At 39.7% G+C, this 16,125-nt stretch overlaps 1 protein-coding gene across 1 annotated transcript in view; it reads left to right on the forward strand.

Moving 5' to 3' along the window:
* The window catches only part of SH3TC2 (SH3 domain and tetratricopeptide repeats 2), a 190,077-nt gene that overhangs the window by 87,576 nt on the left and 86,376 nt on the right, over positions 1-16,125 (forward strand). Inside the window, 2 exon segments of the mRNA XM_073620584.1 lie at positions 47-174; positions 8,828-8,933. Coding sequence (XP_073476685.1) covers positions 47-174; positions 8,828-8,933 — 234 coding nt within the window.

Genomic DNA, 16,125 nt, shown 5'->3' on the forward strand with positions numbered 1-16,125 from the left:
ATACTACTGGTTTCCTCTCCTGTTTTGCCCTTCCTGTTTTCTACAGAAATCTCCCTGTCCTTCTCCATCCTGCAACGCTCCACCCTGGGCCCTAATGTCTCTCTGCAGGAGGCAGCTAGGAAGACTCTGTGGGCTCTAGAAAATGATAACAAGGAAACGCTGTTACTATTTAAGGTAAGCCTTCAGTTCACAGATTCATTTCTAGCAAACTGTCAGCAATCTGTCTGTGTGTACACTTTATATACTGTGTGTATATACTGTATATATATATTCCAAAAAAGTTGGGATGCTGTGTAAAGTCTACATAAAAACAGAATGCAATTAATGCAATTAACGCCCAAATCAAACTTATATTTTATTCACAACAGACAATAGAAAACATATTGAACGTTTAAACTGAGAAAACGTACTTTTTTATGATAATAAGGTAATTTTAAAATTGATGGCAGCCACACGTCTCAGAAAAGTTTGAACAGGGCAACAGAAAGCTGGCAAAGTAAGTGGTACTAACAAGGAAGAGCTCGAAGAACATTTAGCAATTAATTTGGTTCATTCGCAACAGGTCAGTAACATGATTGGGTATAAAAAAGAGAATTTTAGAGGGTCACAGATGGGTTAATTTACTAAAGGCAAATAGACTGTGCACTTTTCAAGAGCAGTAGCTCCAGAGCTTAGTAAATGAGGGGAAGCTCTGCTGACTTCCATTATCCAATCACTTGCAAGCAAAAATGCTGTTTTTTTATTTATTTTCCTTGCATGGGTATTCTTTGCAAAGTTAAGCTTTACCTCATTTATTAAGCTCTGGAGCAACTGCACTTGCAGAGTGCAACTGCACTTCGCAAAGTGCAACTGCACTTCGCAAAGTGCACAGTCTATTTCCCTTTAGCAAATCAACCCCAGTCTCTCAGAAGTAAAGATGGGCAGAGGTTCAACAAGCTGTGAAAAGCTGTCTAAAAATTGTCAAGCAGTTTCAGAATAATAATTCTCAACATAAAATTGCAAAGTGTTTAAATGTATCATCTTCTACATTACATAATATCAAAAGATTCAGAGAATCTGGAGAAATCTCTGTGTGCGAGAGACAAGGCCAAAATGCAATATTGGATGCCCATGATCTTTGGGCCCTCAGATGGCACTGATTTAAAACAGACATGATTATGTGATGGACATCACTGCATGGGTTTAGGAATACTTCCAAAAATCATTGTCTGTGAACACAGTTTGCTGTGCCATCCAAAAATACAAGGTAAAGCTCTATCATGCACATTTGAACACGATTCAGAAATGCTGTTATAGTCTCTGGGCCAAAGCTCATTTAAAATGGTCTGTTGCAAATTGGAAAACTGGACAACCCAAATAGTAATATTCTTTTTGGCAACCATGGGCGCTGCGTTATCTAGACTAAAGAGGAGAGGGACCTTCCATCTTGTTATCAGCGCTTAGTTCAAAAGCCTGCATCTCTGATGATATGGGGGTGCATTGGTGCTTATGGAATGGGAGCTTGCACATCTGTAACTACATCATCAATACTGAAAGATATATCCAGGTTTTAGAGTAGCATATCCTCCCATCCAGACATCTTTTTCAGGGAAAGCCTTGCATATTTCAGCAGCACAATGCTAATCTGCATACTGCATTTATGACAAAAGCATGGCTTCATAGTAGAACAGTCCGGGTGCTTAACTGGCCTGTCTGCAGTCCAGACTTTTTACCAATTAAATATTTGGCGCATCTCAAAATGAAAAATACGACAAAGAAGACTCAGAACTGTTGAGCAGTTAGATTTTCTATATCAGGCAAGATTGGGACAACATTATTTTCACAAAACTCCAGCAACTGACTTCCTCAGTTCCCAGATGTTTACAGAGTGTTGTTAAAAGAAGAGAGGATGCTACACCGTGGTAAACATGGCCCCTGTGCCATCTTTTTTGAGATGTGTTGCTGCAATCAATTTCAAAATTACCTTCTTTTTGCTTTCTAACTTCAACTTGTTCAATTAAGCTTTTTTTTTTTTTTTTTTTTTTTTAATATATTTTTATTAAGATTTTTGAGACAAACAACACAATAACACATGGTTGCTACAGTACATCAAGTCTGCGCCAGATTAAATAGAACATTTGACAGAACATTTGACAGCGTGAGTTGCTAGGTTAAATAACAGCATTCAAGGTATGTGTATGGTCCTCCTCAGAAGGAATTAATCAGTTAAATACAATAACAAATTAAGCCTGAAATTTCAGATAGCTAAGCCTAGAGACACAATATTTTAATCAGTACATTAACCTGAGGACCATTGTAAATCTGTGTTCATTGTGAAATAGCTTTGACAAAAAAAAAAAAACAGCAACCAAACACTGGAAGCTGATTGGTTTCTATGCACGGCGGCACCAGATTGTGTACTCTCCAGTAAATCAACCCCATTTTTTTTTTTTTTAAGGACAAGCGAGGCTTTCTTTTCATGATATTGGCTTGCAACAATGATTTTTTTTCGCCATCCTTAGACAATAAACGTTTTCATTTTTTAAGCAGTGTTAGTTTAAAAATAATTAGTGTTATGGGACATAAAATATGCACATTTTATTCTGTAATCTTTACTGTTTAAAATGACACTAAAATTATGACTCTGAAACGAAGCATTGTAAAGTTTTTTTACAAATGTTATATATATATATATATTTTTTTTTACTTTTTTTAAAGTGGAAATTTGTAACTATTTGTAAAAATATTAACAAACAAAAAAAAAACCAAAAACATCTTTTACCTCTTTTGGTCTGATGAGAACCTTCAAGGAAAAAGATAGCTGACAGCCTTCAATATGTGGTGGATTGTGAGGAATAGTGGGAGCAAAGATGGTGAAAGTCATTGGGCGCCAGACACTTCTTGGATGTAAAAGAGGTTTTATTTCTTTTGACAATCCTGTTTATATATTTTGGGGGAAAGAGGGTTAGGGCCAGGACACCCTTAGATAGTTGCAAACTCAATTGGCAGACTTTGAAACTTCAATAGGAGAACAGCCGTACAGGGAAAGGCTCCAGCAAGGCACCACTTCTGCACATGCAGGATTGCTGTCTCCTAATGTAACAGTCCTTTAACAGTTCTGTTCTCTCACTAGACCCACTGATTCACTGACTATGAATCCCTTGAGCTCCTCCAAGGTTGGCGGTGGTATCCCCTCAAGGGTCACCCCCGCTTCCCTGCTGGGTCCCTAGCTTGGCACTCTAGATACCCCTCAAGTTCCATCCCTGCTAATTGGCTCGGTCCCTGGCTTGACACACAAGGCTGCTCTGCAAGCATCTCCTCCACTGGTTGGGTCCCTGACTTTATCACCGCCTGACGTTTCCCCATTCTCCACAGTACCCTTCAGTGAGAATATGGTTCCGGTACTTGCTTCAGTTGCTCACTGTGGTCCCTAGTAAAGGTGATTGGTCCATTTGTGGTGAGACCTTCCCTTCTACCTCCGACCACTGACAGGTTCTCTGGCCGACAGAATTGTCACTTTTGGTTGGACTGCAAGCCGCAGTCCCAACCCTGCGCTGCCCTCCTACTTCTGGAAAGGCCCTCACACAGCCTGGAAGCCAGATGCCCCGGGATAGGCCCAATCCCCGGCCTAGCAGCCTGGGGCAGACAACACACGTCCACCCAGACGGCAGTCCAGGTGGTACAGAACACAGATCACCTGACCTCACCCGAATATATAGGCTCTCCCAGCAAGCCAAGGGATTAAAGAAAACCCCTGCCCATTGGACGGGACACCCACATACCCATAACCTGACCTTTGGTTGCCCTTATCATATCTAGTACCACCAAGTGCCCGGCCACCTAGTGGTAGAAGAGAAAAGTACAACAAGGCCAAACTTAGGGAGAAATCAATGGATCTCTAACAATTTAACTATGGTAGCTACCCCTGCTAAGGAATTTGGTGAGAACCTCCCTGACTAAACCCCAGGGCGCTACAATATTATTAGTTAATGAAATGGAAACAAAAACAAAATCAGCAGGAAAATAATAGGAAAATAATAGTTGAAGGAGACTAAGGAGTTAATGAGTTAATCATGGCTGATTAGAATAAACTAAAGCCTAGTACACACTACTATTTTTTTTTTCATTCAACCCAGCAGGGCTGAACAAAAAAAAAAACCTGACAGCTCAGGAGGAGCCGCTGTACTAACTATCCAATGTTAGTACAATGATCTCCCCTTCTGTGCTATTGTGTTCTGACAGTGGGACGACCCCTGCCAGAACACTGTGGTCAGCTGGAGCCGATCGGCAGACCTTTTTCGGTCATGCCCATGCGATAGAAGCCGGCCCAGCTGCAGTTATCCAGTTTCTATTGAATCGGCCGATTCCACCTGACATTCGTTCCGTGTGTACTAGGCTTAAGGGTTAACAAGGCATTAAACAAAGAAACATTTTGTTAAAAAAAATAAAAATTTTTTTTTTTTTTACTTGTCAGGTTGCTTTAACTGACATCATCTGCAGATCTAAGTTCCTCCCTTTGATCTGCAGATGAATGAACAGAAAGATAGAAAGATACACAAGGCTCGGTTCACATATGCCCAGGCATGGTTTAATTGTGATTTTTCAAAGAAATCTGGTGCGGTTTTGTTCACCGTGCGATTCAGGTGCAAATTTTTAAAGTGTATAAACTTGAAATCGCACCTGAACCTGACTGAAAATCGTACAGGACTCTTTTTAAAAATGGCCATACGGACGTATGTGAACCAGCTCCAGAGAAAGCTGGTTCACATGTCATGCAAATTGGATACAGTTCAAAATGCATCCAATTCGCATACACATTGGGAAAAATAAGTATTTGATCCCCTGCAGATTTTGTAAGTTTGCCCACCTACAAAGAAATAAAGGGTCTATTATTTTTATCAGAGGTGTATTTTAAATGATAGAGACAGAATGTCAACCAAAAAGCCAGATAAAATACATGATACAAATGTTAAAAATTGAGTTGCAGTTCAGTGAGTAAAATAAGTATTTGATCACCAAGCAAAACATGACTTAGTATTTGGTGGAGAAACCCTTGTTGTCAAGCACAACCCTTCTTGTAAGACATTTCTTGTAGTTGGTTGCCAGGTTTGCACAAATCTCAGAAGGGATTTTTGTCCATTCTTCTTTAGAAATCTTCTCTAAATCCTTAAGGTTTCTTGGCTGTCGCTTGGCAACTCAAAGTTTCAGCTCCTTTCATAAATTTTCTATAGGATTAAGGTCTGGAGACTGGCTAGGCCACTCCAGTACCTTAATTTGCTTCTTCTTGAGCCACTCCTTCGTTGCCCTGGCAGTATGTTTTGGGTCATTGTCATGCTGGAAGACTCTTCCACGACCCATCTCCAGTGTTCTGGCTGAGGGAAGGAGGTTCTCATCCAAGATTTTACATATCCCCGACCACTGGCCCCTCAGTGCTGCAAAGTCGGCCTGTACCTTTAGCAGAGAAGCAGCCCCAAAGCATAATGTTTTCACCTCTGTGCTTGACTGTAGGGATGGTGTTCTTAGGGTCATAGTCAGCATTTTTCTTCCTCTAAACATGGCGAGTCGCCTGCTCTGACCCCGTGTGGGTTCTCTGCTAGCCAGAAAGGGGCGGGAGATGTCTTGCTCCCTGAGGGAGACCCATATATAACTAGCTATACTGTTGACTGCTCAAGATGTTTAACTTATGTCTCTTTATGTGGTGATTTGACACGAATATAGGGATGCTTCAGACATATATAGAAAGTTGTGTAAATGGAAATACTGTTCAGTATCCACCCCTCCTCTCTTCCCTGTCCCTCTCTCACCTGTAGGGTATCTTGACTGTCGGAAATCACCTGTATTTTACTTGAATCTTTTGTGAATGTGATCACTGCACATTGCTGTACATCGTTTTCCCCCTTCTTTTTTTTTTTTTTTATTTCATCACCTGTTGTTGTTATTTGCTGTTTTATTGAAAAATAATAAACTTTATGTGAAAAAAAAACATGGCGAGTTGAGCTAATGCCAAATAGATCAATTTTGGTCTCATCTGACCACAGCACTTTCTCCCAACCCTTCTCTGAATCATTTAGATGTTCATTGGCAAACTTCAGAAGGGCTGTACATGTGCCTTCTTGAGAAGGGGCAACTTGGCAGCGTATTGTGTTACCAATGGTTTGTTTGGTGATTGTGGTCTCAACTGCCATGAGATCATTCACAATGATCTCATGGCAGTTGAGACCACAGTCACTGGGCTGATCCCTCACTTTTCTCATGATCATCCTTACCCCATGAGGCGAAATCTTGCATGGAGCTCCAAACTAATGGAGATTGATGGTTATTTTGTATTTGTAAATGATCACTCCAACAGTTCTCTCCTTCTCATCAAGTATCTCGCTGATGGTCTTGTAGCCAATTCCAGCCTTATGCAGGTCTACAATCTTGTCCCTGACATCCTTTGACAGCTCTTTGGTCTTGCCCATGATGGTGAGGTAAGAATGGAAAAAAAGAGATTCTTGAGACAGGTGTCTTTTATACACATAACGAGTTGTCGTTAGGAGCACCTTCTTACATTGACAGGGCTAATCTGTGTACCACATGAGCACATATTGTAGCCGGTCTGTGGTAGCCAGAATTTTTGTTGGTTGGTAGGGGATCAAATACTTATTTTACTTAATGAACTGCAACTCAATTTATAACATTTGTATCATGTGTTTTTTTTCTGTATTTGTGGTTGATATTCTGTCTCTATCATTTAAAATACACCTATGATAAAAATTATAGACCCTTAAGTTTTTGTATATGGGCAAACTTACAAAATCTTCAGGGGGAACAAATAGTTATTTTCCCCTCTGTATGTAAACCAAGCCTAAGGGCCCTTTCACACTGGGGCGGGGGCGGCGTTGGCGGTAAAGCGCCGCTATTGTAAGCGGCGCTTTACCGTCGGTATGCGGCCGCTAGCAGGGAGGTTTTACCCCCCCTGCTAGCGGCCGAGAAAGGGTTAAAACCACCGCAAAGCGCCTCTGCAGAGGTGCTTTGCCGGCGGTATAGCCGCGCCGTCCCATTGATTTCAATGGGCAGGAGCGGTATATACTCCGCTCCTTCATCGCTCCGAAGATGCTGCTAGCAGGACTTTTTTTCCCGTCCTGCTAGCGCACAGCCCCAGTGTGAAAGCCCTCGGGGCTTTCACACTGGAATTAAAGCAGCGGCACTTTCGGGTCGGTTTGCAGGCGCTATTATTAGCGCAATAGCGCCTGCAAACCGCCCCAGTGTGAAAGGACCCTAACTGAGGGTCTGGAGCAGTGTTATTTATATACACCAATGCTCAGTGTGCATCAGTGTGCATTCTACATAGCGAACAGGCAGGAAATTTACTTTTATTGCAGAAGAGACATTGAATGTCTCTTCTGCAATAAAGACCCTGCCTGTTTTCAATATTTTTTTTTTAAGAATAGTTCTGCTTTAAGGAGTCCAATTGCTTATCTTTCACTATAGAACAATTAGTCTCAATGTTGTGAAAATGAGAATAGTGAGGATAATTCAGTAGTTTAGCAACACCCCAAAAAAAGACTTAGGAGCAGATTGTATTAGTGACAGAGCAACGTTTTTTTTCTGTGCGTGTGGGGTCTTTTAAAGTTGAACTCTGGCCTAAAACAATTTTTTGACATTGCTCTGTAAAAATAGATCCACACTAATGAAGTGTATGCCATGTGCCTAGGGTGCAGCATTATGAGCAACTCTGACTCTCACTCACCCCCATACAGTGCAGTCAGCACCTAACTTTGTGTATTCTGTTCGATGGATGCAAGGCGCTCTATGATTGGAGGAAGGGCAAATGAATGTCATGATCTACCCTCCTCCAATGCCTTGCATTCATTGTAAAGAAGGCAAAATGTTTACTGAATAGTGGAGCAGGAGTGCCAGTGGCCCATTGTGCTCTGAGTAATCCAGCTGGAACTGTAATTATAAAACTTTTTTACAAATACAATTAAAAAAAATATATTACTATGTGCAATAATGGATATTTTTCACGTGTGTATATGTTTGTTTTTTAATGGTAGTATATGGGCACAAAAATATATATTTTTTTATTTTATTTGAAAAAGGAATTATAATTTTTACTATATTACATTATAAATGAGGGACAGTCTCTCGAAATGAAGGACCGTTGGAAGCTATGCTTCATTCCCCACCAACCTAATCCACCAGTGGAGGCAGAGGAACAACCTTCCTGTCTTGTACAAGTTGTAAGCCAGTGATTGGTACCTGAACAGTCAAGTGCCATGCCCAAACATTGTCATTTATGGGCACTGCATGAAAATAGCAAAAATTGGTAATTGCGTAGAATTTATGGTGGTCTGCAGATCTGGGGGGGGGGGGGGGTCATGCAGGGGGTGAAAGTGTCTTGTGGTGACTACTGTACTGTCCTAGTCATGCTGTTTTAGGTTCACTTTAAGTACCTCTTGCAAAGATCACAGCTTGGCAGTTAATGAAAGGGTATATACCCTAGCTTACAATCCTGATCACAGCAGTGCTCGTTTCATTCAGTGACTTTTCAGATAAATAGCGCAAAAAAAAACACCTATACATCACTTACAGCTAGTGTAGTCCTTTCAGAGATGAATGCACTAAGAGTGTGCTGCTTTCACATAAAATGCTTTCCCATACAAATGACATGTCTGGTTGGTTTTGATGACTATGGGTACCCTTTAATGACAGCAAGCATCCCTAAGATTGATGTTTAGGAGGAAAGTCTATATTACCAAAAAATAACCAAGTTGTCTGACTGCCATCTAGTGTCCACAACAGAATGTAGCTTTTAGCATGGTTTTCTAGCAGGACTGTAATTGTATGTTGTCATTTATTTCAGGAGCTGTCCGCCCGGCTAGTGTCCATCCAGGCTCAGAATGATGTTTTCATTATCACCTTTAAGACTATAGAGGAAATCTGGAAGTTTACTACTTATCTCTCACTAGGTTAGTGATGGCACATGCCTTTCTTTTCAAGTGAAATTTCTCACTGCTCTCTATTAATTGTATCATTATTATTTATATTATTTAAAAATGTCAGTTAACTGGATCATTGTTAAATAAAAAGGCACTGAATTGACAGCCAATGTAAAGTAAATTGCAGGCTTAAATGATTATTGTGTGCACAAACCTGCCACAAAAAGGCTGCTGATATACGTTTAATATAAACCTGCATAAAGTTTGGGGATTGAATTGGGTTAATAAAAAAAAACAACAACTAAAAACAAAAACAAAAAACGAATCTACAGAGTATCTGCATATTAAATGGTAGAAAGTAAGATTGAAATCAATATGTAAACTTTTTCACTAAACTCTGGTTTAAAATATATATATTTTATTCAAGCATGCATTCTTAACTCAAAAAAGTACCTTCTATTATTTAGTTATTACAGGTACTAATATAGCACCATCAATTTACGTAGCACTTTACATATATATTGTACATTTGCATCAGTCTCTGCCCTCAAGGAGCTTACAATCTAAAATCCCTAACTCACATTCATACATACACATACTAGGGGCCAATTTGGACAGGAGCCAATTAACCTACCAGCATGTCTTTGGGGTGTGGGAGGAAACCGGAGTACCCAGAGGAAACCCACACAGGCACAGGGAGAACATGCAAACTCAACGCAGATTGTGCCGTGGTTGTGATTTGAACCAACAACCCTAGTGCTGCTGGGCAGAAGTGCTGTTGCTCCCACCCTCCTCCAAATTCATCTTGTTTGCTGCTGTGATTGTACTACTTGTTAATGGGTGGCTACGTCCCACTGTATACAGCCACCCTCTTTTGCTTTTCCTTGAGATGGACTATAGACTGTGGACTAAGGGATGTGTAGTGTGCACAGAGCAGTTCACATGACCCCTAACACACACGCTGCTCTTTCCAAACAAATGAAAGTAAGGGGGGGGGGGGGGGAGTAGAGGTTTTTTAGCTCATGGACGATGTTACAAAGAGGCAGAAAAACAAAGTAAGAAAAGATTTAAAGTAAAATAGATTACAGAGCCATTAAGTGGTGGATGTGTTATTTTTGGAGACTAATGCCGCGTACACACGGTCGGACTTTTCACCTACAAAAGTCCGACAGCCTGTCCGACATACTTCCGACGTACCTTCGGCGGACTTGCGGCAGACTTTCTTACGAACGGACTTACACACACACGACCACACAAAAGTACGACAGCCTAGTACGCGGTGACGTACACCAAGTCTGACGAGACTATAAAACGGAAGTTCAATAGCCCGTACGACACCCTTTGGGCTCCTTCTGCTAATATCGTGTTAGTAGAAGTTTGGTGAGAGACGATTCGCGCTTGTGAGACTCGTATTTTTCAGTTCGTTTTAACTGTTGTTCGGTCTGTGCTTGTGAGGTTTGTATCTGCTTTTCAGTGCGTTTGGTCAGTTGGCATTGAGAAATCTTTGTTTTATTGGCCGCTCGTTCCTGATTTTCAGGTCGTTCTTCACAGGCCTTGCTGTTCTTCAGTGCGTTCTGTTTAGTGCGTTCTGACCAGCCGACCGTTTTGAAGCCATGTTACCTGTACGTACTCGTCGTAGAGCTCGTGCATTGTATGTGCTTGGTGCTGTAGTTTATTCTTCAGCCCAAGACCAGTCCATGAACAGGGCGAGGAGGAGTTCATGGACCAAGAATTGGTTGCTTCAGCGTGACCAGTTCTGTCACATGCCTTTGCTCCGTGAGATCCGTGAGAATAATCCTGAGGATTTCAGGAACTTTCTCCGGATGACGGACCCCGTTTTTGACCGTTTGTTGGCTTTGCTGACCCCCTATATCAGCAGGCAGGATACCTGCATGAGGCAAGCCATCACTCCGGAGCAGAGGCTGGTCGCTACCTTGCGGTATTTGGCCACAGGGAGAAGCCTGCAGGACCTTAAGTTCTCGACAGGCATCTCCCCCCAGGCTCTGGGGATCATTATCCCAGAGACCTGTTCTGCCATCATACAGGTCCTGCAGAAGGACTATATTAAGGTAAGATATTTTTCTTTTATTAGCATCACATGTTCTTTTATGTAATCTTTGATAATGTAATGTATTTCTTGCTTCAAACACTACTTACCATCATTGCAATATAGTGTGAATGTCCCCTTTTTATCCTCACACATGCTGGAATTTTTTCCTGTTATTTTTTGTCATGCATGTATATTTTCCTTCAATAACCTTCCCAGCATGAAGTGATGGGAACATATCCACCTAGTCTACTCATTTGGAATGTATTTTGTTTGAGTGTATTTAGTGTGCTTATAATGAGCAATTATCTAGATTTCACAACTCCCCCCCCCCCCACCTAAACTCACTCCAAATAGTGTGTTGCTAATGAGCAATTATCTAGATTTCACAACCTCCCCACCCCCACCCTCGTTAAAATTTGCTTGAATGTTCTGTGGTGTTGATTTGTCTAAAGCAAATATATGTTGCAGTTTGCAAAATGCATGTGCACTCTACAAGTGCATTTGTTCCAGTGCTTTAGTAAATGAGCAGAAGCTCTGCTGATTTCCATCATCAAATCATATGCAAGCCTCAAAGTGTTTTCATTAATTGCCCTTGCCTGTGATTGTGTACTCCTTGCAACATGAATGCCTTTTTACATTACCTCATTTACTGTAAGCTGGTTAGCAACTGCACCTGCAGAGTGCGACAACTGCAGTCTTGTAGCCTTTTTAGTCCCTAAATTCCTGCGTGTCCTAAAAGTAATTTTTTTTAGGGATTTCACAACCCCCTAAAATGTAATCAATGTTCCATCAGAGGGGGTGAGCAATCTGATAAGTGTGCCTTTCCATATTAGTTATTCCAGAAGAATTAAATTATTGAATGTTATACTGATGCTGGGGAATAATGTTTTTAATTGTCTAATTTTCTTGCAATGTTAGCTTCCAAATTAATTGATTTTGGTTTTCTTGTTTGATTCCCCAGTTTCCTTCAACGCCACAGGAATGGCAGACTGTGGCATCCCATTTTGCCAGCCGTTGGGACTTTCCCAATTGTGGAGGGGCTATAGATGGGAAACATGTCCACATTGTGCCACCACCCCATTCGGGGTCATATTATTTTAATTATAAGGGGTTCCACAGTATTGTTTTAATGGCGGTGGTGTCGGCACACTATGATTTTTTATATGTGGACGTGGGGAAGAATGGCCGGATGTCGGATGGAGGAGTATTTGCCCAGACGGAGTTCTGCCAGCGTCTCCAGAGTGGTGGCCTGGGATTGCCACCTGATGAGGATAACGTGGAAGGACTCCCCTTTGTCTTCATTGCCGATGAAGCCTTCGCTCTCAGCAAGCACCTCATGAGGCCATTCCCCCAAAGAACCCTCACCCCGGAGAGGAGGGTTTTTAATTACCGGCTGGCCAGAGCTAGAAGAGTGGTTGAGAATGCGTTTGGAATTCTAGCCAGCCGGTTCCGCCTGTTTCAAACAGCCATTAATTTGGCGGAATACAAACTTAATTTTATCATTTTATCGTGCTGCATTCTGCACAACTTTTTAAACAAGCATTCTACCAATTATATAGGCACAGTTGGGCCTGAGGCCGGACAAATAGAAGCCAACCTTACAGGCCTGGATACTGTCCGTACTGGCTTGGCCCCCCAAAGTGCCCGTCAAGTTAGACAGCAATATGTTAATTATTTTATGGGTAGGGGGGCCATTGCAATGGGCCAGGATATATAATTTTTTACAATAAAAAAAATATTGAGGAAATCTGGCATTATATTTATTGCTTGCCTTTCTTTTGGGCTGTCTCCTAGGTTATGGTCGAGCAGTTGTAGTGCCAACTGTATTTTAATTTTCAAAATGTCTAAATAAGCTCCATTGCCACTGTAAACAACTTTTTTACAATTATAACCAAACTGATACTGAGCCTTGAAATAACAAACCACACATTTTTTAAAATCCTATAAGGAGATGTTTTTATTAATGGTTGTTATGCATTCAGTTCTGCATTTAGTATAAAATGTTCATAGACAAAAATATAATGATATCTTAATAATGTAGCAAAATATAATTATATTTAAATATTTCTACCTAATCCACAAAAAAATATTTTTGGCTTTTTGATTTTCGCAAACAGGCTTTTTTTTTTTTTTTTTGGAAAATCAAGTTTTGTTTTTTTTTTTTTTTTTTTAAAAGCAAGTTTTTTTTATTTATTTATTTTTTTTTAATCAAGTTTTTTTTTTTTTTTTTGGTTTTTTAAAATCAAGTTTTTTTAGTTTTTTTTGGTTTTTGCAAATCAAGTTTTTTTATTTTTTTTTTGGTTTTTTAAAATCAAGTTTTTTTATTTTTTTTTGGTTTTTTAAAATCAAGTTTTTTTAGTTTTTTTTGGTTTTTGCAAATCAAGTTTTTTTATTTTTTTTTTGGTTTTTTAAAATCAAGTTTTTTTAGTTTTTTTTTGGTTTTTGCAAATCAAGTTTTTTTTTTTTTTTTGGTTTTTTAAAATCAAGTTTTTTTATTTTTTTTTGGTTTTTTAAAATCAAGTTTTTTTAGTTTTTTTTGGTTTTTTAAAATCAAGTTTTTTTATTTTTTTTTTGGTTTTTTAAAATCAATTTTTTTTATTTTTTTTTTGGTTTTTTAAAATCAATTTTTTTAGTTTTTTTTGGTTTTTTAAAATCACTTTTTTTTTTTTTTTTTTTTTTGTGTTTTTTAGAAAATCAAGTTTTATTTTTTTGTGGATTTTTGAGGTATTTACGAGAAACAGCCCTCCTTTTTTACATTAGGTTAAACAGCCATTTATGTTCTGCCAAAAAAAGAAAGAGAAGGCCCAGAATGGGGTCAGCAAAACAGGAAATGAAGGACATGATTGATGTTTTGGGGTTTAAAAAAGGGCATTTAGATTCGACCCAAAACATCAATCATGTCCTTCATTTCCTGCTGCATACGATCCAGCCGATTACGCATTTCATCAATGTCTTTATTCCAGGCCATTATTTGACCAATTAGCCGTTGGGCACTTTCAGAGGTGAAATAGTCACTTCTTGTTGTTGTACCTAAAGTGGAATGAAACCAAAAAATGTCTTTAGAAATATGCACACATACATAGTTTACCTTACCATAAATAAAGCTGTTGTCTCAGACACTGACCTGGTGGGGTGCCCATGTAGCCTAATTCCTCCACATCCTCGGGGGTGGCACTGTTGCTTGAATGAAGCACAACCAGATCCCCTAAAATAGAGTAGACAAATTACATTAAACAAAAGGCAGCCATGCATAGATTAACGTAAGCTGGTGTGTCAGACACTCACCTGGTGGGGTGCCCATGTCGCCCACCTCTCCTTCCTCCACATCCTCAATGGGACTTGGGCTGATTTCCCAATCATGTTTTGCTTGGGGTGGACTGTCTTCTTGTTGTTGGCTGAGTGATTTTTCCCCTATGTGAAACAAAAAATTATTAATCTAATTAGCACACAGATATTTTAGTACATAGTAATTTTCCAACATTTGTAGTGAAGTGGTTTGTGTAGAGTTCCTATTTTACCTCAATATTTAAAATTCTAAAGACATATCGGATAGATAGATATCAATATCTCAAAATATAGTTAATAATCTTTTGATCTCTCTCTATATCTGGAACAAAATCTCTAAATATCTAACTAAATGTAAAGCAAAAAAATTAAGATAACTTCAAATATTCAAAAAGAATGTTTTACATTTCTATATCTATCTATCTACCTATCTCTATATATTTCTCTCTCTCTCTATATTTCTCTCTCTCTCTCTCTCTCTCTCTCTATCTATATATCTATATCTATATCTATATCTATATATATATATCTATATCTATATATATATATATATCTATATATATATATATATATATATCTATATCTATATCTATATATATCTATATATATATATCTATATATATATATATATCTATATATATATATATATATCTATATATATATCTATATATATATAGATCTATCTATAGATATGTAACGAGGTTTATTAAAAGATCGTTTAAAACGATGAACAAAAAATCGTATAGGAAGGAAAAGCACATGGAGCAGTATACAAGGTAATAAACACAATAGAAAAACACGACAAGTACTTACTTTTTTTAAGAACTTTCCGGATACGTCGGTATTGATCCGGCTCCCTGAGTTTCAGGTCAGACCATCTTTTTCTCAATTGATCTTTGGAGCGCTGGACCCCAAAAGATGCCTGCAAAGTCTCCACGACCTTCGCCATTATTTTGGCCTTGCGCAAATTTGGCCGTGCGTACGGCCCATAATTGCCATCATAGTCTTCTTTGTGAAGAATGGCCACCATCTCCACCATCTCTTTAAAACTCATATTAGAGGCCTTAAATCTAGGCCTCATAGATTTCGTTGACGTTCCAGCCTCCGGGCTGTCTCCACTACCTGAGGTCGTCAACATTTCAGGTGTCTCCGCCATTCTTTAACTCCACTACGCGCCGTAACAAAAAATGGGCGGAGAACATGAGTTAAAATCGAACGTCAGGGGCGGGCGACGCAGGCGGAGTTTCACACATGCGTAGTGTATAAAGAGGGGCCTTGCGCACGTGTCGTACGTACGTTCTGTGCGTCGAATTAGGGGGCGGAGAACATGAGTTAATTTCGAACGTCAGGGGCGGGCGACGCAGGCGGAGTTTCACACATGCGTAGTGTATAAAGAGCCTTGCGCACGTGTCGTACGTACGTTCTGTGCGTCGAATTAGGGGGCGGAGAACATGAGTTAATTTCGAACGTCAGGGGCGGGCGACGCAGGCGGAGTTTCACACATGCGTAGTGTATAAAGAGGGCCCTTGCGCACGTGTCGTACGTACGTTCTGTGGTAGGTGATAGTGGACCAGGACGTTACAAAACAAAGGTAATTTTAGATATATATTTTTTGGGTTTTATGGTCATGACTTTGTAGCAAGCGGCCTATATGGCTTGATAGATTGATGAGGCCTACATAGGGAGAAGATGATGAGGGGTTAGCAGAAACCTATAATAAAAGTGTTTTTTGTCTTGTGACTTCATCTTTTCCAGATATAATGAATCCCCTATTTAAGGATCCAGAGTTCCTTACAGCTTTTATTTCGAAATATCGAGAGATGAGGAATTTGTGGGAGGTGAAACACCCTCAGTATTATGCAAAGCATGTGAGGAAGTCAACGCTGG

This window comes from Aquarana catesbeiana, linkage group LG03 (assembly GCF_042186555.1).
Source record: "Aquarana catesbeiana isolate 2022-GZ linkage group LG03, ASM4218655v1, whole genome shotgun sequence".
Classification (NCBI taxonomy): Eukaryota; Metazoa; Chordata; class Amphibia; order Anura; family Ranidae; genus Aquarana; species Aquarana catesbeiana.